General features: G+C 44.5%; 1 protein-coding gene across 2 annotated transcripts in view; it reads left to right on the top strand.

Moving 5' to 3' along the window:
• PRKG1 (protein kinase cGMP-dependent 1) overlaps window positions 1-26,639 on the top strand; it is a 191,136-nt gene that overhangs the window by 104,107 nt on the left and 60,390 nt on the right. For both annotated transcript variants that reach the window (XM_039719675.1, XM_039719676.1), the window contains 2 exons: window positions 2,069-2,146; window positions 6,194-6,288. In XM_039719675.1, the coding sequence (XP_039575609.1) occupies window positions 2,069-2,146; window positions 6,194-6,288 (173 nt within the window). The remainder of the gene's footprint in view (window positions 1-2,068; window positions 2,147-6,193; window positions 6,289-26,639) is intronic.

The following is a 26,639-nucleotide window of genomic DNA, read 5'->3' as shown; positions in this document are numbered from 1 at the left end:
TAGCAAGAATTCCATTAGAAGGGTGAAGCACACGGATGAGCTGATTTGTGATGGAAAACAAGCATTTAAGTGCAGGAGGGCTGCTAAAGAATGGGAGGAATGGATTGATTCAAGCACAAAAAATTGCAGGTGGAATTAGCTGTGAAAGAAATGGCTTGGAATACATAAGCATGAGGATGTGGGTGGCAGGAAGGGCGTGGAAAAAGGCACCAGTGAGGGGCAGGTCAAGCAAAATGAAAGCTCTGAGCACTCAAGGAAGGACTAGAGGAATGTGATTGGAATATTGGAAGAACTTGGCGGAGATTAGAGTTCAGTTTAAAAAAGAAGAGACAAAATATGCCCAAGTGAGAGGCAGCTTTAGGTACTTGAAGTTCAAATTTGTGTTCCTTCCGTTCCTTTGGCTGAGTTCTGGGTGGGAAGTTTGGGAAGGCTCATGCATGGGAATGGTTAGGATTTGTAGGTGGAATGTTTGCAAAGACTCACAGAGTGAAGAGCCATGTGTGGGAATGATTGGGAAGAATTAGGGGTGAAATTTATGGGTTGGAAGGTTGGCAAAACTTGTGGGTGGAAATTGGTTACAGCAGCAGGACTGAGACTCAGTTCTGCAGGTACTGGTGGTAGTTGGTGAGCAAGACCAAGAAATGGCCTTTTAGGGAGCAGGTTTATCATGTTAAATTGCCCAGAAATCATATAAAAATACCATTGATGTATCTAATGAATATGGATTACCTGTTGTAAATTCAGAAGACCTTAGTCCAGTATTTTCATTAATTAGATTTTTGAGTGCCTACAAAGCTCCATTTGAGCGGGGTCTGCTCCCAACCCCTCCTAAAATCAGGGCCTTCCAAGGAATTTCACCCTGGATGTTCAAAAATGTGCACTTAAAATCTGCTCTCCAGAAAAACTCAACATAAGCAATAAAACTCTGCAAGTTTGTGTCCAGGTCTTCTCCAGACTTTTTTTCACCTCCCTCTTCCCACTCTGGCACATGAAAATGGGAAAGCTGGAAGTTCTGTTATCAGTCTGTAAATGATAAAAAGGTTGGGGTGTAAAGATAAATAGACTGATGTCAACACAAAACTTTTGAAAAACATCTCAAGCTTAACCAAATTTGAGGTTTTGGATTAATTCCCCCATTTTAGCTCTAGTCATTCCTGGTTTATACATACATTGGGATTAGAAGATCTGATGGTGAATGCAGGGCATTTTTGGGGTGATTTTGTCCCAGATTTGGGCTGGGATAGAATACCCAATACCTCCAGCTCTCCTGGACATTTTTTGAAAAATCCAAGAGACATTTATCTCAAGGGAGATGCAGGAGAAGTTGGATGGGAAGCTCTTGGCATCCCCCAGCCTGCTGTTGGTTGAATTTGCACCAGCAGAACATCTGGGATGAAAATTCCATGGTTTGGGGGGAGGTCTAAATATCAATTGAAAGTCTTGATTTAGAAAATATTTGGGTTTTTTGGTGATGTATAAATGCACATTGCTTCTGATGGGGTGACACGAGGGATGAAAGTTTAGATGCAGCATTGATAAGACATGAATTTAGCAAGGGCTGTTCCACAAAATAAGGCAAAAATTGACAGATTAAACTACTGTAATAACAGGAGAAAAGCAAAACTTATTTGCTGAATAAAGCCCTTGCTAGCAAAGCTGGAAAACCACCAAAACCACCAAAAAAAAAAAAAAAAAAAAAAAAAAAAAAAAAAAAGAAAGAAAAGAAAATTTTTATACCAGACTTCTTATTTCAGTTTAGTTCATGTAGCTTATTCCCTGTTGGAAATTCCTCTGTCTCATTGATGTGCTAAAAATGGATTCAGGCTGTGAGGATAATTCATTTGGGCACAGGCTGGCACCAGCACAGCCAGAAGAAAAATGGGCAAGCCACAAATGCTTCCAGTTTAATTATTCTATTCCTTTACCACAGGACAATCTTTAAGTCACAGCCAATGTCAAGCTGGGATAAAAGGGATCCAGGGTGATGTTCTTGCAAAGCTGCCAAAATATGGGCTGGAGAATAGGCTTTTATTTGTTCATCTTCATTTGGTTCCTTTCCCTCTTGCAGACTCACTACGAGAGTGGAGAGTACATCATCCGCCAAGGGGCTCGAGGGGACACCTTCTTCATCATCAGCAAAGGAAAGGTGAGTTCACACCTTCCCAGGGCAAGGGGCTCCCAAAATCCCACTCCAGCCTCTCTCTCTCCCCTCCCAAGGCACAAATGTGCCAGCACTTGACATTTAATGGAGCTCCTTGGCTGGGTCAGGAAGGGAAGAGTAGCCTGAAGGGCTGAAAATTAAATCCCTTTCTGATTTGCACATGTGCTCCTGGGAAGCACTTTGGGGTGGAAACTGTTGTTGAGTCTCTGGGTAAATGACCACAAAAATAAATTTCTTTGAAATAAATCCTACAATACTCCATGATTTCTTTGCTAAGCATACCCCTTCCAAGGCTTCATTCCCATGACTCTTTTTTCCCAGCTTCTCCAAATAATAGACAGGCAGGGATGTTAGACCTCTCTCCATAGGGGGAAAAAAGGTCTAAGTTCCTCTTCCACTGCTCACAGAGAAAATATTTTTGACCTCTTTTCCCATAAAATGCTGATGGGATTTTATAGATCAAGTTTCTTCCTTCTATTCAACAATTATTTATAATTATTTTAGCCTGCCTAATACACTTGACAGACACTTGGCTTCATTCCATGTAGCAGGATGGAGATTTTGGAGGGAATGCATAGTGATTTCCAGCTGCCAACTCGTTTTCCACCATCAACTTCCACTTTCTGGGAGCCATTTTTTATTGTAAGGAAAAAAATTGTCTTTTTCAGATCAATAAGATTGTCGTGGAGAAGTTTTTGAAATTAAGTTAATCAGAGCCTGCAGAAATCCAAGTTTGTTGGTGTGATGCCCTTTTGCTTCCTTTCACTCAGAAATAATATTCCCTCTTTTGTCAGAGTATGGACAATCATGAGCCAAGCTTCAAATCCTTTTTCTTTTGCCATTTTTTCATGGGGAAAAATATTGGGATGGTGCATCTCCCTCCCACGGGTGTTTGGAGCTCTGTTGGCAACTGAGGCCCCACGTGGTCAGGTGGATCCCATCCCTTCCCAGCAGCACAAAATCCTGGAATGGCCTGGGTGGAAGGGATCTTAAAGCCCATCCAGTGCCACCCCTGCCATGGGGTGTCCACTGTCCCAGGCTGCTCCAAGCCTGGATGTCCAACATTGGGCACTGCCAGGGATCCAGGAGCAGCCACAGCTGCTCTGGGCACCCTGTGCCAGGGCCTGCCCACCCTGCCAGGGAACAATTCCTTCCCAATATCCCAACCATCCCTGCCCTCTGGCAGTGGAAGCCATTCCCTTGTCCTGCCCCTCCATCTCTTGTCCCCAGTCCCTCTCCAGCTCTCCTGGAACCCCTTTAGATACTGGCAGGGGCTTTGAGCTCTCCCTGGAGCCTTCTCCTCTCCAGGTGAGCACCCCCAGCTCTCCCAGCCTGGCTCCAGAGGGGCTCCAGCCCTTGGAGCATCTCCATGGTTCCTCTGGACTCATTCCAACATTCCTCAGGCTACAAAGAAATGTGAAAAATGAATCCCAGTTGTTGGCCTGCAGCCCTTGACCCTCACCCAGATGATGGAGAAGACCTCCCATGGCCTTGGCCATTTCCTCCTGGAGCAGCTCCTTGGCTTTGTCCCTGGCCTCTGCTCCTTTATCTTGCTGTGACAGCTGCAGGCCAGAAAAAGGGAGCTAAAATAAAACAAGGCACTGGGACTTGCTAAAAAATTCCCAGACTCTCAGCTGGAGCCTGATGGCTTGACAGAAATTCCCACAGGAATAGCTAAATCCTGCCCAGTTTTCTCTTCCAAGCTTATTGCTTTGGAAAAGAGACACCAGTGGCTGATGGGTGGATGGAGCAGGAGAGAGTTTAATTTTAATGCCTGGCTTAGGGTGGATGTAATAATTAATCCATGCTAAGGATACAGCCTTGGATAGTGGCTCAGCAGTGAAACACAGAATAAATTACAACAAAATACGGGATTTTAGCGATCCATGCTAAGGATACAGCCTTGGATAGTGGCTCAGCAGTGAAACAGAATAAATTACAACAAAATACAGGATTTTAGAATCTGTGTGTGCTGCCTGGCACCTGCAGAAGCTGGAGCACATCACCTCCCATGTCCTGTGGTAAAACTTGACTCAGGCAGTTCAACAAGGCAGGAAAATGCTGGCAGCAGCTCCTGCTCCTGGGAGCACACCTCCAGTGTCTGCAGTCAGCGTGAGCAGGATCAGGGAGAGGTCCTTAAGGAATGTCTGCCATGCCTGTCACGTCAGAGTGTCTGGAGTGACACAGAATCATGGAATTGTTTGGATTGAAAGGACCCTAAAGCCCATCCAGTGCCACATCTGCCATGGCAGGGACACCTTCCACCATCCCAGGCTGCTCCAAGCCCTGTCCAGCCTGGCCTTGGGCACTGCCAGGGATCCAGGGGCAGCCACAGCTGCTCTGGGCACCCTGTGCCAGGGTCTGCCCACCCTGCCAGGGATCAATCCCTTCCCAATATCCCATCCATCCCTGCCCTGTGGCAGTGGGAATCCATTCTCCATGTCCTGTCACTCCATCATTTGTCCCAAGTCCATCTCCAGCTCTCTTTTACCTTTACACCCTGGAATTCTGCTCTAAGGTCTCCCTGAGCCTTCTCTTCTCCAGGCTGAAGTGAGCAGAGATAATGTTTTACATTTCTGAGCCCATTACTCCTCTCAGAATATTGAGAAAACTTCTGCTCTGTTTTCTTCCAGCCCATCCTCCACTGATAATTCTTTTAGGACCAAATTCCTTTTTCCCTTCTTCCCTGTCAGCTCTATCCACCCCTCTTCACCCCACTCCTGAGCTCCTTTAGTGTATTTATTTTAACTTTTTTCCTCAAGTTCTACCAAGCAGAAATCAAAGTGATTTCCAAACATGCTGTGTGCAGGAATCTGTGGAATAATAATGGATGGAAATGGCTCATTCCCTTCTGCTTGGGAAGTGCTGCTTGCCTTTATCCAGAGGCAGCATGGGCCTTGCTGTGTCATTTCCCACCCTTTTCCTTTTAAAAGTCAGAATTAAATGCAGGTTCCCCACTGGAGACTGGCTCAGAGCTTTGAACCTGGTAGAAATCACTCTGTCCAAATCTCTGAACACTCTTTGCTTGGGATCAGTGGAAGTCATGGAAAAAAGGGCTGAAATCTCATAAAAGTTCCCTTTGTTTGTCCAGGGGTCTTCCTGGCTCATCCGCCCCACATTTCCTGCCCTTCCATAAGTCAGTGGAGGTGTTCAGCACCGTGTGCTGCTCATTAACCTCTCAAACCCACTGGTTCTGCCACCTCTTAAAGAGCTGGGAGAAGGTGCAGACCACAAGTGTAAATTTAATAGGGAAATTACACCAGGATATCACTGAATCTAAAAGGATGTGCCTGATATTCTACCTTCTGTCTTTGGGAATTCCCACGTGCAAATGCTCTGGTTAAAAATATGGAAAGATTTGATTTCTGCTCCAGCTGGAGTTGTCCCCTCCCTGAACTGGAGAGAGAGCAGAGCCACACTTCATCCTGCAATGCCCCAAACTGGTTCACTTCACTAATGTCCAAATGGTGGTGATTTGTGTTCGTCCTGTCCCTTCAGGGAACTTGGGAATGCTGGGAACCATGTGGAACAAAGCTAATGGAAGCTTAGGCCATAGATGATAGTTACACAGCAAATTTTTGGAAATTTATTCTCCTGTGACTGTGCTTGTGCAGCCCAACTCAACATTTAGAGTTGAAAATATTCCCAAAAATCCAAAGCTGCGTGTTTTTGCAGGACTAGTAGGAAATATTACTGAGCTTTTTTTTGGATGGGTGGTGCCAAGGGAACAGTGCAGGACTCTTCTCCTGTGACTGTGCTTGTGCAGCCCAACTCAACATTTAGAGTTGAAAACATTCCCAAAAATCCAAAGCTGTGTGTTTTTGCAGGTCTAGTAGGAAATATCACTGAGCATTTTTTGAATGGGTGGTTGGTGATGCCAAGGGAACAGTGCAGGACTTGGGGGAATTACATGGTTCCCAGAGGAGCCTTTCCTGAGAGATCCAGGAGGTGACAATTTCCTCTTTGAACAAAGAGGTTTTAGCTGTTAATGAACAGTTCCCTGAATCATGTGGGGTTTTGGCTTTTCCACAGGTGAACGTCACCCGGGAGGACTCTCCCAGTGAAGATCCTGTCTTTCTCCGCACTCTGGGGAAGGGGGATTGGTTTGGAGAAAAAGCCCTCCAAGGGTAAGTACTCCTTATGAAGTATTTCTTGAATTTTGATATTTTCTCCAGTATTTTTGCAGCTTTTAGGTGGTTCTGGCCATTTGGGAAGAGATTGGGAGTGGATTTATTCTTTTGGAGTCACTGGATTTGTGTTAGAAGGAGTCCCCACCTCAGTGGGAAATGGGCTTGTTCTGCACTTGAGCAGCCAAATGTAGACCTTCCCTTGCTTGTGGACATCAAAAATTAGTTTATCTTCATGTTTCCTTCCCCCAAAATCCATGGGAAGATCAAAAAGTTTGATTTTTGCAACTCTAGAGTGTTATTCCTGTATGGAAAAGCATAATTGTGGTCATGCTGATGGGGTGGATGGCTGAAAGCAGGGCAGTTTGGGGGGTTCAAATTGCCATGCTGTATTTATATGGGATTTTGGAGGTGGAAATTGGATGTCAGTGAGCACTTTTATATAAACATTTTCATTTGGAGATGAGCTAAAAGAAGAGAAGCTGCAAGTCCATATTCAGCCTATAAAAATAGGCTTCATTGAGGCAGGAATTTGGGACACTCATTCATTTTCATGGATAAACATCTTTTCCTGGGGGTTTATCTGGGTGCCAGAGCTGTTGGGCTTTTTTTGGGATGCTGTGGTAACATGGTCAATCCCTCCTCTACTACCCTTCTCCCCAATAAAAGGTGGCAAAATATTTGAAGGCAAAATTTCCTGGCACTTCTTGGCAGCTAGAGATGTATTGAGCACAAACCTCAAATCTATTAATCTCTTCGTTAATTACAAAATATTGTAGTTATTGAACAAATATCCTGATTCTGATGCCATCCCTGCACAGCCCTGGTGACACAGAGCATCCCCATGGGTGGGAATTCCTTGGCATTTCAAATAGAGTAGTTTGAGATTGGTTAATTTGCAATACTTGGCTGCATAAATTTGAATATTCAATATGGAAATATAAACTTAATTGTTGAGAGAATGTTCTCAGCATGCAGTGAAGGCACAATCCTGCAATCCCTGGAAGTGTCCAAAGGCTGGACAGGGCTTGGAGCAGCCTGGGACAGTGGAAGGACTCCCTGTCATGGCAGGGGTGACACTGGATGGGCCCTTCCAACCCAAACCATTCTGTGATCATTTTTTGCGCTAGAGAATTCCTCCAGAACCATCCCTCCAGTTTGCTGATAATCACAGGAGTCTTACAAGGAGATTTAAATGGAATAATGTGAAAATATTGTAATGTAAACATTTGGTAGCTCTAAAAATTGCTAATTAATGTGTTTCTGTCAGGATTGTTTGAGACATCTCTGTTTGGCCACTTGGGAAACCTTTAGGATGATTCCACTGCTGTAAAATACAGCTGTAAAATACAGCTATGGCTGAGAGCTTGAGATAAAATGGAATTTCTATGCTATTTTCTTTCCTTTTTTATCTTTGATTAATTTTTTAAAACTTTACCAGGGCCTTAGAAATACTTGGCATCCCAGAATGGTTTGGGTTGGAATGGACCTTACAGACCAAGGGACACTTTATTAAAACCTCATATATTTCGTGTGTGCAGAATAAAACAAGAGCTACAAATCATTTCTTCATTAAGATAGAAACAAATGCAGCAATGCAGCCTAGCAGGAGCTGGGATAACAAATCCCTCCCAGCAATATGTCCCTGACAGAGCCATCAGGGACTGATGTGCATTATCCCATTTTCCATGCTCACAGCAGATGGCACCCATTAGTTGCCAGTATCCCATTGCACACTGGCAGAGCAAGTCATGAAATGATGATCCACATCCTCTCCCAGGCCCCCTCGTACCTTCCTGGCTAATTGGAGGCAGCAGATGGATAATTTGCAGTCTAGCATGACATAATTTAGGGTGCTCCACCATCAGGTGCTGTTTTCTTCATTGCACAGGAACATTTGTTATGTAACAACATTTATAAACATAATAACATAATATCAAGATTTGTTATAAAGCAAGAATTGTTTCTATCAGCAGGGAAATAAAGTTCCTTCAAATCAGCACAGGGAGAGAACTCAATACATCTCAGGTGCTAAACTCAGTAATAACTCAATGTGAATAACTCAGTGTGGCTCAGGTACTAAAACTGGCTGATAAATTAGGGGGTGCTGCCTTGCTGGCATCACACAGCTGGATCTTGCTCCAGAACATCTGGAGCACACCACAGCCCTTTCCACAGGGATGTTTTAGGAGCAGCCATCCATCCCATTGGATGGAAAATGTGGTTTAAGCCCGTGGCAGGGAGTCTTGAGGCAGAAAATGATGGGGGAAGAAAAGAGGACAGAGAGCAGACCTTTAGGAAAATGAGGGTTCTGAGCACCCTGGGATAGGGGAATGTGTCCCTGCTCAAGGCAGGGGGTGGAATGGGGTGGGCCATAAGGTCCCTTCCAACTCAAACCAGTCTGGGATTCCACTGGAGGCGTCCTTCCTGCTGCATATTCCATCATATATTGGATTTACACAGGGCTAGGGGTTTGGGTGATGTGGGTTACATCTGGTTCTGGGATTCAGGAGGAGTTCTGGACCTGGAGCAGTGACTCCAGAATTGTTTTTTTTTTTATTAAATCTCTATTAACTCTGTAAGAGGTGCTGGGATCACCCCACTCCTGCTCCTCTGCTCACTGCTCTAATTCCCATTTTCCTTCTGTGTCCTTCAGTGATGCCACTGCTGGACTGACCTGACCTTTCCATTGCTCCTTTTCCCAAGGAATAACTGAAAATCTCAGTGTTTCTTTAAAAACTTCATAACCCAAATCTGGAAGCCTTTGGGGTGCCCCACCTTGCTGCCCCGCTCTCTCCTTTTCTGTCCTCTCCAGCTTTATTCATGTTTCTTGGCTGTCCTGGAAAGGAGCCCTTTTCCCTTTTTTTCCTTTTTCCATTTTTCTTTTTCCTTTTCCCTTTTCCTTTCCTCTCTGTAGCTTTTATGGGCTGAATCCTTTTCCAGTGTCCTCAAACTGACCTTCCCAGGAATCATGAGGGTTATATTCCATTTTCCTGGGACACCTTCCTTGCTATGCCCTGCTCCCACTAAAACCTTCTCATCTGCTGCCCTATGAACCTTGTCCTGAATTTTCCAGGGAAAAGGGAGTGGAATGGAGAATTGAAAATATTTGACACTCTGGGTGGCACGCAAATGTAAATGTGGCAGGAATTTCATCTCAGGGTGACATTTCCAGAGGTATATATGTGAATAAAAGATATATTTATCCTATAGGATAAAAATAGGAAAATACCATTGTAATTCCTATTTCTTCAGGGAGAACCACATCTCCTTCTGTTGCAATCTCTGTGTTTTTGGGAAAAGGCATCCAACCACCAAAAAGTGCTAGGAAAGGGCTTGAGAAGCAGCAAAATTCTTGTGTAGGAAAGCAGATGGAATTTATGATGGGAAAGGGCTGGAAAAATGGGCTGTGGGGTGGAAGGACAATGAGGAAAGATTCCCTCCTGGGATGGTTCGTCTTGGCATGAAGCCATTCCTTAGTCACAATGCTGAGACATTCCCTATTCCCAGTTTGGAAGAGTAGAAAAGGGAATTAAAAGCATCCATGGGGTAGGAATGCAGTCCAGGATAATGCAGTTTTCCAGCTAGGAGCTCCATGGAGATGGAGATGGAGATGTACCCATATGTAGAGGCCACCATAAAATGGAAGCAGTGCTTCAAGTGTTGATGTGCAGGAGAATGAATAAAAACAACCCCGAAAGAATAATAAACCCAACCTTCTCACTCTGGCAAGTTGAGAATCATTTTTGCCACCCTTGGTGCTAAATAATGGGATTTCTTCCATAAATCCAGGGTGTTTTTCCCCTTTTTCCCAACACCTGTGCCCTGTGTGTATCCCATGGACTGTGGATCTGACACATGGTCTCCAAGGACTGGCTGGAATTTTTGTTATCCATTATCTCAGATGCTTTTTACACGTCTTGCAAGCATTGGGTGATCTCAGAAGATCTTTCAGCCTTTATTTCCCTTTCCCTGCCAGGGAGTTGGGAGCCCTGAAGGATTTAGATCCATTCCTGACAGATTTAGATCCATCACCCTGAGGCGCAGGAAGCTTTTCCAGGTTTTGGGAAAGCTGTTGGCAATTCCTTGAAACAAAACCCTCCCAGAGGCTTTGGAGGGTGAGAGCTCCAAAGCTGGGACAGCTGCAAGTGGAGAGGCAAAGTGACACGGGGATGGTGTCACCATCTGCTCCCCTCAGGGCTGGAGGCATCTGGGCCTTGGAGCTGATTGATCTCCTGAGGACACCCCATGGCAAAAATTCAATTAAATTGTGGAAAATGTGGCCCTGCCCTGCCCAGGCTGCTGTTGGGATGGCCTGGCCTCAATGCCCTCAGCTCAAGAACAGATGGAGGAGGTTTATGATTGCAAAATTGTGGAATTTCCATCAGGCCCTTTGTGGTTTGCTTAATTCCACTGTTAGAAGCACGATGGATTTGCTTCCCTTCCTCCAAGTCAGGCTCTTCTCCCAGGTACCAAGCAACAGGAGAAGAGGAAATTACCAGGGGAGGTTCAGGCTGAACATCAGGAGGAATTTCTGCACCAAAAGGGTTGTAAAGCATTGGAACAGAGTGCCTAGGGAAGGTGGTAGAATCCCCAAAAAGCATAATCCTGGCATGGTCTGGAAGTGTCCAAGGCTTGGAGCACCCTGGGATAGTCAAAGATGTCCCTGCATGTGTCAGAAAGTGGGGACAAAATGAGCTTTAAGGTTTCAGCCCAAACCATCCTGGAATTCTGTGCTGATTTCCATGATTCTGGGCCTATTTTTGCCAATATATGAAGGAATGAGCTGGAAAGGACATTTCCCAGAGGGCAGAGCAAGGTGTGGTGGCTCTCACAGCATCCTGCTTGGGAGCACTGCACTGGGACTCCTGAGGAACAGTTTGTTTCTGCTTTTCCAGCAGGAATGAGCTGATATTATTGGCTCTTTCTGGCTAAAATCACAACACAGAATGGATTCTCCCAAAGCTCCATAAATGTGGCATTTCCAGCACCCAGAATTAATTGCTGACCAACATCCTGAACCAGAGCTGCAGCTTTAATCATTTCTGATCCTTGCTGGGTTGAATATCCTCAGGCAGTTTTTAAATCTTCCTTTTCTTCCTGCTCTCTTTAAAGTGTGGCACTAATTGCCACAGTAGGTTGGGGCTTTTAATGGTGCTTGTTTGGGATTTTTTTTCTTTTTGGATGAGCCATCTGCTGCTTGAGGCTGTTCATCCGAGTTCTCAGATGTGCAGTTGACTTGTTGATTTTTAGAGTCTGTTGTCTGAGATTATACATGTGGCAACAAGCCAGGTGAAGCCAATTTTCCTTTACTGTCTTTACATTTTCTGGCACATTTAGTGACTTGTGAAGATCTCTGGAAGGTGTCCCTGCCCATGGTGAGGCAGCTGGAAGTACATGATCTGTAAAATCCCTTCCAACTCAAACCATTCTGGGATCTTCTGAACTCAGCCCAACTTTTTTGTTAACAAGAATCACAATTTTTATAGAAAAGAAAATGCTGTGTCTTAAAACTGTTGTAATTATTTCTATACAAATATAATTTACATAAAATATTATATTTATATCAAGGTTTGGAGCTGGATCTCAGCACCCACAGTTCAATTCTGTGTTCTCACAAACAGCTCAGTTTATAATCTCAAGGTTTTTCCTAATTTTTGTGCAGAGAGCTGGTACAACCTTAGTCAGGCTGGTCAAATAGATCCTCATGGAAACACCTCTGGTTCTGAAGGAATGGGGATGGTCAGAAATGAAAGGCTGGTGCACAAAAATTCACCTTGTTTTTTCATTTATTTTCTAAGAAAAAAAAAATAAACTGAATATCAGAATCATGGAGTGGTTTCAGTGGGAAGGGAGCTTAAAGATTCAAAATCCCACGCCTGCCATGGCAGGGACACCTTCCACTGTCCCAGGCTGCTCCAAACCCTGTCCAGCCTGGCCTTGGGCACTGCCAGGGAGGCAGGGGCAGCCCCAGCTGCTCTGGGCACCCTGTGCCAGGGCCTGCTCACCCTGCCAGGGAACAATTCCTTCCCAATATCCCATCTAAATTTCCCCTCTGTCTGTTTGAAGCCATTCCCCCTTGTCCTAGCACTCCATCCTTTGTCCAAAATCTCTCTCTGTTTTCCCTGTTGTCTTCTTCAGGCACTGGAAGGACACAGTGAGGGCACCCCAAAACTTCCTGTCTCTAGCTTGAACAATCCCAATTCTCTCAGCCTTTTAATGTCTGCCTTTAAAATATTTTTATCAACCCAAAATCTCCCTCAGGGAAAAATAGCCATTAGGAGAGAAAGTCCCTTGCAACCCAAACCTTTCTAGGAGTCTAAAAAATCAGAGTTTTACTACTCCTCACAAAAAGGGCAGAAATAATTTGTGTAGAGAAGTTACACTCAGACTCAACTTGATGACTCAAATGTAGTTAGTAAATAATCAAGTGGTTTGGAGTCTTAAAGACAATTGCTGGTTTAGAAAATCATAGCTTATGAAATTGTTCTTGCTTTTCTCTAACTGAGTCATAGCCCAGGAACTCAGATTGGTTTTGGGTTTTTTGTCTTTTGAAGATGTTGTCTAAAGACCACAGACAATATTCTTCCTGCTGAGTTAAAAATAATAATAATAAAAAAAAATCTAATGTTGGGCAAGCAGAGTGTGCCAGATGGGAGAAGGAAGGCAGAATTCCAGGGGTTTGGGGCAAAGCAGCACTACAGAAGGCTTATAGTTGCCCATATATTTGCTCTTGCTTCAGTGAACATCTCCAAAAATTTTTCCAATATCTTTTTCTTCTGTGTTCCTTCAGAACCTGAAACAGAAGGCTTATAGTTGCCCATATATTTGCTCTTGCTGCAGTGAACATCTCCAAAAATTTTTCCAATATCTTTTTTCTTTTGTGTTCCTTCAGAGCCTGAAAAAAAAATTGCTGCACTAAAGAATGCATAAGAAATAATAAGCATTACTGCTATTTATTAGCTTAGAAAGCTGCTGGAGCACTGTTCACATCAAAAGAATATGGTTTTAATTTATAATTTTTTTTTAAGTAGCACAATTTGGAGGATTTATTTTCCTGTCTGAAGTGGGATGAGTGGAATGGGTGCTGATGGAAGAGATTTCAGGGGTCAGATCTGGTTCTTGCTTCCTGGAAAGAGTAAAACCCTGGGATTGAACTTTGTTTTTTCCATCTGGAAGGTGTGAAACAACCTGGCAGGGCTGAAGGCTCCAAACTCTTCCATTTCCCCTCTTTTCATGATTTTTTGTAGGTAATTCCTGTGCTGTGCAAAAGGAAAAAATGAAATGATGGGGGGAAAAAATTCCCACGTGATTTTTGTCCTGCAGCAATACCTTGCTGTCAATAATAACCATCAACTATTAGATCCAAATGTTTTACCCTAGAATTTCAAAATGAGAATGTTTGTGTCAAAATGATGGTTTAGAACAAATGTTTCTAGTTGGGGAAAAAATGCATGCTCTGAAATAAATGTGTTTTTAATGAGAGGAGAGAAAAACCCCTGAACAAGAGTTCCAGTGAGGAAATCACACATTTTTCCTGGGAAAATGCTTCCATCAAAATACTCCCCCCAGCTCTGTTCAAGTTTGTAAGCATTAAGTGGAACTGAGGAAAGCAGCAATGAATTTGAATTCTCTTTAACTTCCTTTAAAAAAAACCCAAACAAACACCCAAACAAGTGAAGATGCCTATGGGGGATGCAGGAGAAGGAATTAATTCATGGGATGTAGGCAGGATAATCCATGTCAGCAAACCCTCAGAACAGGTTTGCAACAAGATGGAATTGAAGAGTGGAAAAGAGAGCAAAAAAACGGGATATCAACTTAAATTTATAGCTAAATTTACAACAGCACCTTGTGATGTGGTTTCTGTTCAAATCTCCATGTCTACCCAGGATGGATTTGGGTTTGTGTGTCAGGCTAAAATTTCTGTAATTTATCAAGTTTAGAAAATTGAAGGAGTTTTCTGCATGGCAACCTGGAATTGGGATGCGGGGCCCACTCATTTGGTGATCATTATGAGGCACCATTGTAATTAAATGTTCAGGCCTGTGCTTTATAAATAATCAAATGTTCTCCATTACACCCATATTAAAATAATTCCACCTCTAAAATACAGAATAATATCAGCTCATGCCTTGCATTTTGCTTGCTGTAATTTACACACAAATGGACCAAAGTAAATGACCTCAGGCTGCACCAGGGGAGGTTTAGGTTGGATATCAAGGAAAATTTCTCCACCAAAATGTTGCCAAGCACTGGGACAGGTGGCAGTGGTGGGATCAGCATTCCTGGAGGGATTTAAAAGATGTGTGGAAGTGGCACTTGGGGACATGGGGCAGTGGTGGCCTTAAAGCCCACCCAGTGCCACCCCTGCCATGGGCAGGGACACCTTCCACTGTCCCAGGCTGCTCCCAGCCCAGTGTCCAGCCTGGCCTTGGGCACTGCCAGGGATCCAGGGGCAGCCCCAGCTGCTCTGGGCACCCTGTGCCAGGGCCTGCCCCCCCTGCCAGGGAAGGATTTATTCCCAAGATCCCATCTAAATTTTGCCTTTGTCAGTGTGAACCCATTCCCCTTGTCCCGTCCCCCATTCCTTGTCCCCAGTCCCTTTCCAGCTCCCTTGGAGCCTCTTTAGGCACTGGATGGGGCTCATGCAGTGACACCAACCTGGGAACAATGCAGGAATAATCCTGATTTATTTATGTTTGCTGTTCTCCTCACCCTCCCTTCCCTAAACACCCAGATTTTCATAGGCTGCGTACTATTCCTGTCCTGTATACATTCCTATTTCTTTACAGCCATCACTCTACCAGTCCCCTGCTTTGAATTTAATGATTATTAGCATTAATTTTACGTCTCAGAGTGGATCATTTTACCCATGTCCAGACTTGGCACAGGGGCTGTTTGTGCTGGTGATGGCAGATCAGGCTCCAACAGCTCCACTTTCAGTGGCAGCCTCTGATCTCACTTTGAGTTGCCCTGGCTGTTGACACAAAAGATACACTTAAGCTTTTAATTCCCTGGTGCATTCCAGCACATTCCTGTTGTACCCACCTGTCCCTGTGTGGTGTCACTGTGACTTCAAAGAGGGGGCTGGAGCCAGCCTGGCCACTGGGATCTTGGAGAGCAGCAAGGCTGGCTGGGAATACCCACCCTGAGAGGGGTAACATTTAAAAGTAGTGACCTGTGTTATCACTACACAAATTTGGGTGTTAATTTAGGTGAGGGCACAGCCTGAGCATGGCTCTTGTGAGAGGCAGTGCTCCTGTGACAGCACCAGGATTGGTGTGAGGAGCTGGGGCTACCTTTGGGTTTGGCTCCCAGAAATGGGGTTTGGGGATGGTTTTGCTCTTAGGAGGGCCTGGTTTTTATTGTGAAGTCCGTGTGGGGGAGACCCAGGGTCCTTTTTGCTGCACATAGAGGGGTGGGGTTGTTTGTTTAGGAGTGCTCCCCTTAGGGCTTAAATGACCCACTCACGTTTTGTTAGGCTGAACCACATTGTCACTGATCCACCTGAAACCTTGGAGTGGCTCCCTAGAACAGCGGCTATAAAAGCAGGTATTTATTAAAAAGGCCTTCAATAGATACACCTTGGGCAGTCAAAAGCCTCCAAGGGGCTACACCCGAGATGGACAATGGTCATGAGTTTTTCAGACAATTATAATTTTGGTCCATCTACATATTGGGTTAATCCTCCACTTACAGCTTCAGGTAATGATGTCATTTACCCCCAGTTTGCTTCCCCCAACTCACTTTTGTTTTGTACTTTTTGAAGCCCCAGGCTGTAGGGTGTCCTTGGATCTCAGGCCTAGGGGGATTGAAGTAAAGCCGTTCCTAAAAAAACCCAGGACCACCCAGTCCATTTTGGGAGAGTTATGAGTGGAATTCAGAGCTGCCAGCTATGAACTTCTCTTGGCATCCCCAGCTTCCTACATGTGGTGGAAGAGTTGTGTTGATTCTTCAGCCTCCCTTGGGGATTGCAGGGGTTTGTTTCCTCCTTTTTGCCTTTTTTTTTTGGTGTTTTTTTCCTCTCTTCACTGAACTTTCAGCTCATTTCCTCTCTCCTGATGTCTCACAGCTTATTTCTGGACTTGTCTCTCAGCAAGAGGGTTCCCTATATAGAAAGTCTCAAGATTTCCATGTGGCAAAACCTTCCAGAGGTTTTCTGGCTGGGCACTGTGAGGCTGCTCTGGAATTGCTTTTATCCATCAGGGTTGCTTTGACCCTTTTGTTTGGGTCCTGACTCCTCACTTTTCCTGCCTCAATCCCCAGCTCTTCCTCTTGGCCTCCATGATCTGCCCCAATCCAATCTTTCCACTGGTGATTTTGACATCCCACACCCATTTATTTCACTCTAAAAACTATCCTGGGGCTTCTTCCAGAACCTCATGAGCATGGGACAAATTCCCAGTGAAGACCCACAGAGCTGCCCAGGCTTTGAGACCCCCTAAAAAGTGCAGATTTGCTGTCAATATTTTAAAATTCCTGTATTTATTTCTTTAAATTTATGTTTGTCACCAAGGTCTCTACAGGCTTTTGCTGTTTGAAGCAAGGTATCAGTGATTCTCCAAGGAATTTCACCACAGATTCTCCCAAATCCAACAGAAGGGATGGGAATTGTTGAATTGCATGCCTTGGATGGAACAGATATTTTCAGAGGTTTAGCCGTGTTTATATTCAATAAAAAAAAGGGATAAGTTCATTTAAAACCCCTAAAGCTGTGGGCAACCTTCATCTCAATTTAATCTTGGGTTTGTTCAGGCTGAAAAAGTGGTTTAGGGTTATGTGGCAGAACTTCTCTAATGAAGCAATTTCACTCTGGCTGCTGAAGGGGCTGGCAGAGATTTAAATTCATCAAAAATTTTTATATTTAATTTTTTTCCCCCCCAGCCTCTGGGTTTGAAAAATCCAGTTCTTGATTCCTGAAGTCTAAAGTTGTAAATTACACATCCTTAAGGCACCTGCTAAATTCCATTATGTCCGCAGTCAGGCTATAATGAAATGAAAGGCTGGCAGTTGTAGAATTGAGAAGAAACTGGAAGGTTTTAGAGTTTTATACAGAACATGATCTTATAAAGATGAAAATGAATATTACAGGAGGTTACTCAGCATTTGTCCTAGGTGCTGGTTTATTTTCTCAACCCGTAGTATAATTTTGGATGTAAAATATTTGGGAACTTCACCGCCAAAAAATTGTGTTAAAATAGAACTTTTGCACCATTCTGGGGCTGAGATGGTGACAGGGAATATCAGAATTCTGGAATGGTTTGTGTTGGAAAGGGCCATTAAAGATCATCCAGTTCCACCCATGCCACCTTCCACAGTCCCAGGCTGCTCCCAGCCCTGTCCAGCCTGGCCTTGGGCACTGCCAGGGATCCAGGGGCAGCCCCAGCTGCTCTGGGCACCCTGTGCCAGGCCTGCCCACCCTCAAAGGGAATCGATTCCTTTGTAATAAATGAGCTTCTTGTCCTGGATTGAAGCCTTCCAAACCATCCCAGGGGGAAAAAAATTAAAGGAAATTAAATCAGGCAGAGAGAAAGGGATGTGAAGTTCCTGGGCAGGAAGCTCCTGGACATTCCTATAGACTGAAGGGACTCAGCTCTTCCATGGTACTGCAGCTCCTCTACACCCTTGGTTGCAGCATTGGGCAGGGGCATCTTCTCCATACTGAAAGGACAGGAATTAGGCAGGGTAAAACTTGCTGGGAATATTTGGGAGTTCAGTGGAGCAAAGGGAATGCATCAGACAGTGAAGAGGCTGGGAGATTTTGCACCCATGACGTCCAAGCCTTTGTGCAAAAGACGCAGAGTAAATCTTGCATCAAACAACCAGAATATGGTCCCAGTTCTCCACTCCTGGTGAAGCCTTCCTGGGATTTTAACATCCTGACCTTTTAACCTTGGACACTTTGAATTGTCCTCCAGGAAACGTAGTAAAATTTGAAAGCCAATATTGTTCTTTTCTGAAGCTGGGTATTCCCAACATCCTCATTTCCATGGGTTAATGCAGTGCTTGTAAGGATGGCTCTGGTTGGGATTTTCTCTTATGTCTTGCATCTGGAATTGGGGTCTGAAATTCTCCCACTGCTCTCTTCAACCTTTAGGATAAAGCTGCCTAAAGGAAAACAGAGGTGGCACAAAAAGGTGTTTGGTTCTTGTTCTTCATGGGACCTGGAATTGGGGCTGTGGTTTTTAGTCAGGGACATTTACAAATGAGTTGGTTTTGCCAGAGGCAGTGGAGCCGTATGAGCAGGAAATAGAGAAAAGTCAGCTGAATATTCACCCCAAAAGAGCTCTAAAGGTCCCCACTCCAACTTCCTGCTCCAAGCAGGGATGTCCCAACTCCTGGAGCAAAGTCATTGTTCCCTTGTCCAGCCTAATCTTTAAACTTTCCAAGGAAGGAGCATCACCTATTGCACTGCTCCAAGTTTTCCTAAAGTTTTCCATAATTTCCAAGCTAAATCTCTCAAATGACAACTTGGAGTTGCTTTAGAAAAATTCCTGGGGGAATAAAACCCAAGAGAAATAATTTAAGCTAAGGAATCTGGCATTTAACAGGGGTTATTGCCACTCTTGGCTTCAAAAAGCCCTTCGGCCTGGTTTTTATTGTCAGGAAAATGGAAATATATCTAATCTCCGTGGATTTGGGGGTGTCCACAAGAGCATAGGATTAATCTATAGGCATTGCATTATATTCTTTTAATCTTCTATCATGTGTCCTTTCTGGACTGGCTCTTAGAGACTTGGAGAAATAATAAGTAAGAAATAATTTGGAAATAATTTGGCAGTTTGGGAGAGAGATCCCTCCACCTAGGAAATTTGGGAGAGCTGAAACTCTTTGGAATGCTGAAATAGTCAGAGGCTTTTGCACTGTTGTTTTACTGTCCGGCTGCTGAAAAAAATGAGGAAAAATTCAGATTTTAAACTCGCCCCCAGCGTGTCCTTGAACAACATCAGATATTTTATGGTTAAAGCTCCCTAAGCAGGACATCTCCAAGGAATACAGGCTCATTTAGGAAATGTTTTATCATTTGGAATCTCTTAATGAAAGGCCTGTAATAAAGTATTGGAGTTAACCTTGTAGCCTTATTTCTCCTTTTATGGCTACAGAAGATACTTTTCCCATGTGGAGATTACAGATTAAGGATAGGGAGCGAGTGGAAGGGAAGGATTTTAATTGTCAGGACCTTTGAAGTCATAATGGGACAATGACCCTGTGACCCTGTGTTCCTGCTGGAGCTCAGGAGAAGCACTGGATCACTTCTCAATTTGTAGGATCCACATTTTCCATCCAGGCCCAAGCTGATATCAGTCTCCAGGGCTTGGAGAGGGGTGAGGTTGGGAAAAAGGACTTGGATTTCTTTGAATCCCAGAACAGTTTGGGTTGGAAGGGGCATTAAGGATCAGCTCATTCCACCCCTGCCATGGGCAGGGACACCTTCCCCTGTCCCAGGCTGCTCCAAGCCCCAAAGTCCAACCTGGCCTTGGGCACTTCCAGGGATCCAGGGGCAGCCACAGCTGCTCTGGGCACCCTGTGCCAGGGCCTGCCTACCCTCACAGGGAAAGAGTTGACAAGGCTGGGGTCAGTTTATCAATGGTCTTGGAGGCCTTTTTATTCCCACTTTGTGTTTGTCTCTTAACTTATAATATTAAAGGGCAGCTGCTGAGTCATTCATGAAAGAAATGTGTCAAGGACCATTTCATGTGGCTTTGGCTGCTGAATTCTGTTGCTGCTGCTATTCCTTTTTGAGGAAAATAATGCAAATCAATGGTTTCCTCTTTATCTGTGCCAGTTTCATGGGGTTTTGGCATTTCCTGGGTTTTTGGCTTTGCCTGGCTTTGAATGATCTGATCAAGGCTGGCAGAGAAGTTCCTTATGCGGAGTAGGTCTGCAAGGCACCAGTTTCTAGAAACTCTTCTGATTTGTTCAAGGTTTAATTGATTTGTCCTTGAATGGGATAATTAACATTTAATATGTCTTAAAGATGCTCTTGTTGCCTAGTGGCTGATTATAACAGCAATGGATGGGGTGTGGTAGGGTTTTATTTCACTTTAATGAAAAAGTGATAATTTTGTACCCCTGGGTTCTTTCACTTGGGGAATATAATTAATTACGGACTAGTGAGACTCTGGTTCATTACAATAATTCTGAATAAATTGCACAAGTAACTGGGTTGAATCATTAATGGGTTTGGCAGGAAAGGAGGTTCTGCCATCCCAGTTGTCAGCATTGTGTCACTCAGATTTGGGTTTATCTGTCACTTCAGACTATACTTAAGCCATGGTTTACCTACAAATACCAGTTTTAGTTCCCATAGAATATTCCTCTGGCTGTGTTTGCTCTTCCCTGCCTTTCTGAGCTGCTGGAAACACTGTAGTAAGTGATATCAACATCATTGAGGGTTTCCTGGGAGCAGTGGGAATGGTGGGCCCACTGGAAATGTTTTTTCCATCAGCAGAGAGGGATTTCTGAGCATTGTTCCCACCTCCACAGTGGGAAACACTGGTGGGACACTGTGGCTTCCTGCAGGGATTAAAACTGTGCAAGTGGCACTTGGGGTCAGGGTTTAGGGGAGGACTGGGTGCATGGTTGGACTCGATGATCCTAGAGGGCTCTTCCAACAATTCTGTGCTTCCTTGCTTGTCCTTATGCCAGCAGATCCAGCCATGGTGGGATGGGTGCAGTTACAGGGGTTAAATACAGATTCCATGCAGAATTTGGAAGCACTGGATAAGGGATGAGATACTCATCTCTTTCAGCCTTGAAAGTCAGCCACAATAAGGATTTCAGCTGCATATGGGAATGCCTGCAGTGTAAATCCTCACTGTGTTGGGGCAGCTCTTGGATTTACTTGGAATTCCCTTCCCAGGCAGGTGGATTCCCCAAGGGGTGCCACAAATGGAGTTTCTGTGCCTAGAGAAAAGGCAAAGCAGGGGCTGTGACAGATGGCAGCCCACAGGTACTGGAGAAGGATCCAGGGAGAGCTCAGAGCCCCTTCCAGTGCCTAAAGGGACTCCAGGAGAGCTGGAGAGGGACTGGGGACAAGGGATGGAGGGACAGGACACAGGGAATGGCTTCCACTGCCAGAGGGCAGGGCTGGATGAGATATTGGGAAGGAATTGTTCCCTGGCAGGGTGGGCAGGTCCTGGCACAGGGTGCCCAGAGCAGCTGTGGCTGCCCCTGGATCCCTGGCAGTGCCCAAAGCCAGGACAGCCCAGCTGCTTGGAGCAGCCTGGGATGGTGGAAAATGTCCCTGCCCATGGCAGGGGTGGAATGAGCTGATCACTAATGCCCCTTCCAACACAAAACATTCCATGATTCTGTGACTTCTCAGTGTTCCCACCCCAGCACTGCCAGAAATCCATCCCTCTGCTTGCCTGAAGAACTCAGAAAAGCTCAGTGGAATAAACAGAAGGTGGAACTTTTGTTTTACTGAAATGGGATTATGAAATGGATCCTCCTGGCTCTGGGCAGATGTTTCAGGAAAGGCTGTTTGGCTCTTAGAACTGTGGACACCTGGGTGGAAACTCAGCTGAGAGTGCCACTTTGCACAGGTGTTCAGGCAAACATCCCAAATCCATCTGCCACCTTCCCTTGGCACTCCAGCTTCTGGAAGTTCCAGTCCAACTTTGGCTCCTGACTCATCACCAGCAAAGAGAGAGCCACAGGAAATTGTGTTCCCCTGGGGTCTGAAAACCTGTGAGTTTTGGATCTAGAAAGTGTTATTTGTCAGGAAATAAATAGTTATTATTTTCTTTATATATCATCTATCTAGGGAATATCCAACCCAAATATCAATCCCTAAACTATTTGGGCTGGAAGGGACCTTAAGTTCCATCCAGTGCCACCCCTGCCATGGACAGGAGCATCTTCCACTATCCCAGGCTGCTCCAAACCAACCTGGCCTTGGACACTGAAACAGTGGGATCCTTCCTTGAAACACACATTTGGAATGTGAATACTCCCAGAAGACAGAAACTTTTATCTAAAACTTCACGTTGTCCTGAATGCACCAAAATTCTCCTTTTTTAGAAAACTCATTGAGGAGGAATTTGATTCCCATGGAGACACTCACATCCCAAGGACACCCAGTGATACTTTCTGCCAAGCCTGAAAGGCCCATTGGAATATTAATATCAGAACATTTATTAAGAAAATATAATTCTTAATTTCCAGGTGACTTTCCCAGACTATTCCAGTGCTATTTTTTAAAATCCAAGGCTGTAATTCAGCCTCATGTCTAGGCTTTTTTCCCATATATATTTTATTTAAACTTTGAGCTTTATTTCCTCTTTTGACAGACATTTTATTTTATAAAAAAACATTTTATTCCCTATTGAAATTTCCATAAACTCTTGCCCATTTTAACAGTGAAAGTGGTTTAGTGTGGACCCTCCCATGGAGGAGGAGCACTTTTGCTCCTGATTTTTAGTGCTGTGAGTCCATCCTGTGCTGAATGGCCTCATATTCAAACACCATGTTGGAATTCATCCCAATTTGTTCTTAAACACCTGCTCACTTCATAAAAATGACAAAAGGAAGACCAGGTTTCTTGAAGGGTCATCATAGCTTGAAATGATGGTGTAATAATTGCTGAGGTTTTTATTGTGCCTTCCCAGTGCTGAGTGCTGAATCTTCCACCCTCATATTTAGGTGTTGAGCAGCACCTGCCGTATAAAACCCCTATAAAATCACCTTAAAGGTGTCCTCAGAGCAGTGAAATCCTTTGTGGCAGGGTGGGGCATGTCCACCAGCAGGAGAGAAGCTGCTCCACAGCACAAAAGAGGTGGAGGTGTCAAGGTCAGCAGCTGTCACTGCCATAAATAGATTTTTGGGATATTCAGAGCAGTAGCACCATCCATCTGCACACCACCAGCAGTGGGAGATGAGCCTGGGAATGGGGATCCATCCCTTTCCTCCTGGGAATCTGCTGGGTCACATCCCTAAATTGCTCTCCTAATGCTGCTGTTGTACTCCCAGTGCCCAACCAGGGCCAGGAATTAATTTCTTTCCACCCCAGTTGGATTTAGTTTGGTTTTGGCACATAAAACCTTGATTATTTATTTCTTTTTACTAAATCAAGAATAAGCAGGTGGTTGTTGCATCTCCCCCTGCTGCAGCTATAGGCCAAGATGCAGGTGAAGTTATCAAAATTATTTATTAATTATTATTTTAAAAAAATATTTAATTTAATTTTATTTATAGAAATAAAATGTAACCAAAGCTTTAAAAAGACAGTTTTAAGTCTCCAGGTAGGCAAATTCCTCTTTTTAAAGGATAGATCACCAAATTTGGGTACCACTCCACAGAATACCCAGTAAAGCTGATTCTTATCTCCCACCTGAAAGTCATGGTGTTATCAGAAAATACCCAATAAAACAGACGTGAAGATAGAGATATTGGGCTTTGAGCTCTTATTGCTAAATTTAAGCTAATAACTCATTTTTCCCATTTTTTCCCCTATCTGACATGTCTTGTACTAAATGCTTTAAATCAACCTTATTAAGAATATTGTAACAAGGTCAAGTGTACAGTGCTGGAAGGTGGGAAAATGAATTAAAAAACTCAAATAGCAGCAAATTGGGAACCTCTGGATAGTCCTGTGGCATAATTTAAAATCCACCAGGGAAGACCTAATTTTTTATTTCTGAAAACCCTCATTAACAGCATTCTCAGCTGATCTCAGCACTCATCTCCTGAGGTCCCACAGGACGGGAAGTTTCTGCCAGGGACTCTCCCAGGCAGGTTCTGCAGGGCAGCCACCAAGGAGCAGGCACTGACCCACCTGCTCTGGGTGGTCCTTTGAGGTTCTCCAGTTTCTTGAGCTAAGAAATGAAGTTTTATCCTCATTTTTTAGGGAAGGAAATGGTGAACATCAGGGAACAACTGGATGTGGCTGTGTCCATAGGGTCACAGACTGGTTTGGGTGGGAAGGGACCTCAAACCCCATCCAGTGCCACCCCTGCCATGGCAGGGATAACTTCCACTGTCCCAGGCTGCTCCAAACCCCAAATCCAGCCTGGCCTTGGGCACTGCCAGGGATCCAGGGACAGCCACAGCTGCTCTGGGCACCCTGTGCCAGGGCCTGCCACCTTGCCAGGGGAGGAGTTGACAAAATGGGGACCAGTCAAAGACTGGAATTGATGATTTTGGAGTTCTTCTCCAAATGTAATGAGTTCTGTGATCCATGTCTGCATCAATCACCTGTATCTGCCTGATTTCCATGGGGGAAAACCACCCCACACAGACGAAAGTTTGACTTCCAAAGGACACAGGGTACCCAGAGAAGCTGTGGCTGCCCCTGGATGCCTTTTCATCTTCCTGAGAACCCAACATCCATTTGCCATTGGCTTTGATATAAAAAATACACCACTGGGATTAATAAACACAGCACGCTCTACTAAACTTTTATAGATTTTAATGTGAAACTAATAAAAGGTGCCGTTGGAAAAATCTGCACTTGAAAAGCTATTTCATAAAAAATCTTGTAAAAATTCCGTCAGGCATTAAAATCTCACTTTCTAAAAGGGAATGAAACACAACAAGAGGGATTTGACTCCAAGGTACTCCAGTTTGAGGACATGTAGCAAAAACCCCATGTGTTTTAAGCTTCATGAGTATTGAGAAAACAAAATATTTCTTAGAAAACAACAATTCAGCTTGTTGAGCTTCAAAAATACTATTTTACTGACTCTTTCTTCAATATAAGCCAAATGTATGCCTCTTCAAATAGAAAATGTACCAGCTCCCTCTAATACTTTGTTTTATGCCTTGTGAGCATCTTGTTAGCACTTACTGACTGCTCCTAAAATACATTTTTACTCTCAGTGGCTCCAGCTGAAAGGTTTAAGCCCTGCCAAGTGTTGTACAACAAGATTTACAAAGAAAGAGGAGCCGTTTGTGATAATTGACTGGAATATTTATGAAGCTGAGGCCTCAGGTCTTTCAAGGCTCTGTTGGTCAAGGAAATTCTGCTCTGTCTTAACTGCACTGAGAGTTCTAAAAGTAATAAACTCCCAGGAGATGCTGCTGAGATTCCACCAGCCTGGAGCAAAGGAGGCTCAGGGGGGACCTTGTGGCTCTGCACAACTCCCTGCCAGGAGGGGACAGCCAGGGGGGGTCGGGCTGTGCTGCCAGGGAACAGGGACAGGACAAGGGGAAAGGGCCTCAAATGGCACCAGAAGAGGTTTAGGCTGGGTATTGGGAAAAATTCCCTTGCAGAAAGGGCTGTTAAACATTGAACTGACTGCCCAGGGCAGGCATGGAGTCCCTGTCCAAGGGATTGGGAGCAGTGGGAGCTATGGGAGAAGGTGTTGGAGCAGGACTCCAAGCAGTTTGGGGATGTAGGAAGGCAAAAAAAAGCAAAAAAAATTGGTCATAACCTCAAATTTTTCTACATTTAGAGCAAATTATGGCAGCCTATGGTAAAACTATTAGACAGAGGCTGATGTATAAACTTATCTCTTCTTAAATTGAGCTGTTCACAGCTTGTCAGAAGCAAAATTGTTGTAACTTCCCAATGTGGTGAAGTTGGCTGTAAATTCCAAGGAGAAAAACAGATCTATGCATTTCATCCCTTAAATAACATCCTCGTTTCCAACGGTGTGGTGGCACACCTGGGAGCATTTAGGAACGTGGATATTGTTGCTACCTAATTCCTCTGCTGGGCTAAGGAGCTGAAAAGGGCATGCGAGGTCTCCTGCTGGGATTTTTGGCCCTTGTCCACAGCCAAGGATGTCCTGAGGGCTCCCAAATCCTCCCCTCTTGGATTTCCTGAGCCGAGAGCCCCCGCAGCAGCTGTGACCTTTGTGCAGGTGCCCAGCTCTGGGCTGGAGGGGGTGGCACGGAGCTGGGAGCTGGAGGGGATCAGGCGTGTCCCCTGAAATGCAGGAGCAGCCGGGGCCATGGAGCGCTCGCGGAGCGAGGGCGACTCCACGGAAGAGGAACATGGATTTTCGGGAAGCAGCTCCGAGGAGGAGGAAGGGAATGAAGGCCAGGGAGTGTCCGAGTCAGTGCTCTCCTCTCCTCTCCTCCCTGGTGCCACAGGGGGTGGTGGGGCACTGCCAGGAATTGATTAATTAATTAATTAATTATCAGTTCTATTTTAAACATTGCACTTCTAATAGCTGCTTAGTGCTGTGCTGTTGAAATAATTACTTGTATTTAATGCACTTGTAGTAATTAAACTACCTGTTGCATTTAATGCAGTAATTACTTTTCACTTGTTATTGCACTGATAGTAGTTACTTTTGCCTTTAAAGCTGTGCATTTACTGGGAGTAACCCCTGCATTTAATATTTTGCACTGGCAGTAATTAGTTGTTTCCTGTATTTACTAGTAATTAGTTTTTCATT

This window comes from Passer montanus, unplaced genomic scaffold (genome assembly GCF_014805655.1).
Source record: "Passer montanus isolate IOZ18808 unplaced genomic scaffold, ASM1480565v1 scaffold42, whole genome shotgun sequence".
In the NCBI taxonomy this organism is placed as follows: Eukaryota; Metazoa; Chordata; class Aves; order Passeriformes; family Passeridae; genus Passer; species Passer montanus.
The sequence above is the reverse complement of the archived record's forward strand: the minus strand, read 5'-3'. Positions and strand labels throughout refer to the sequence as shown.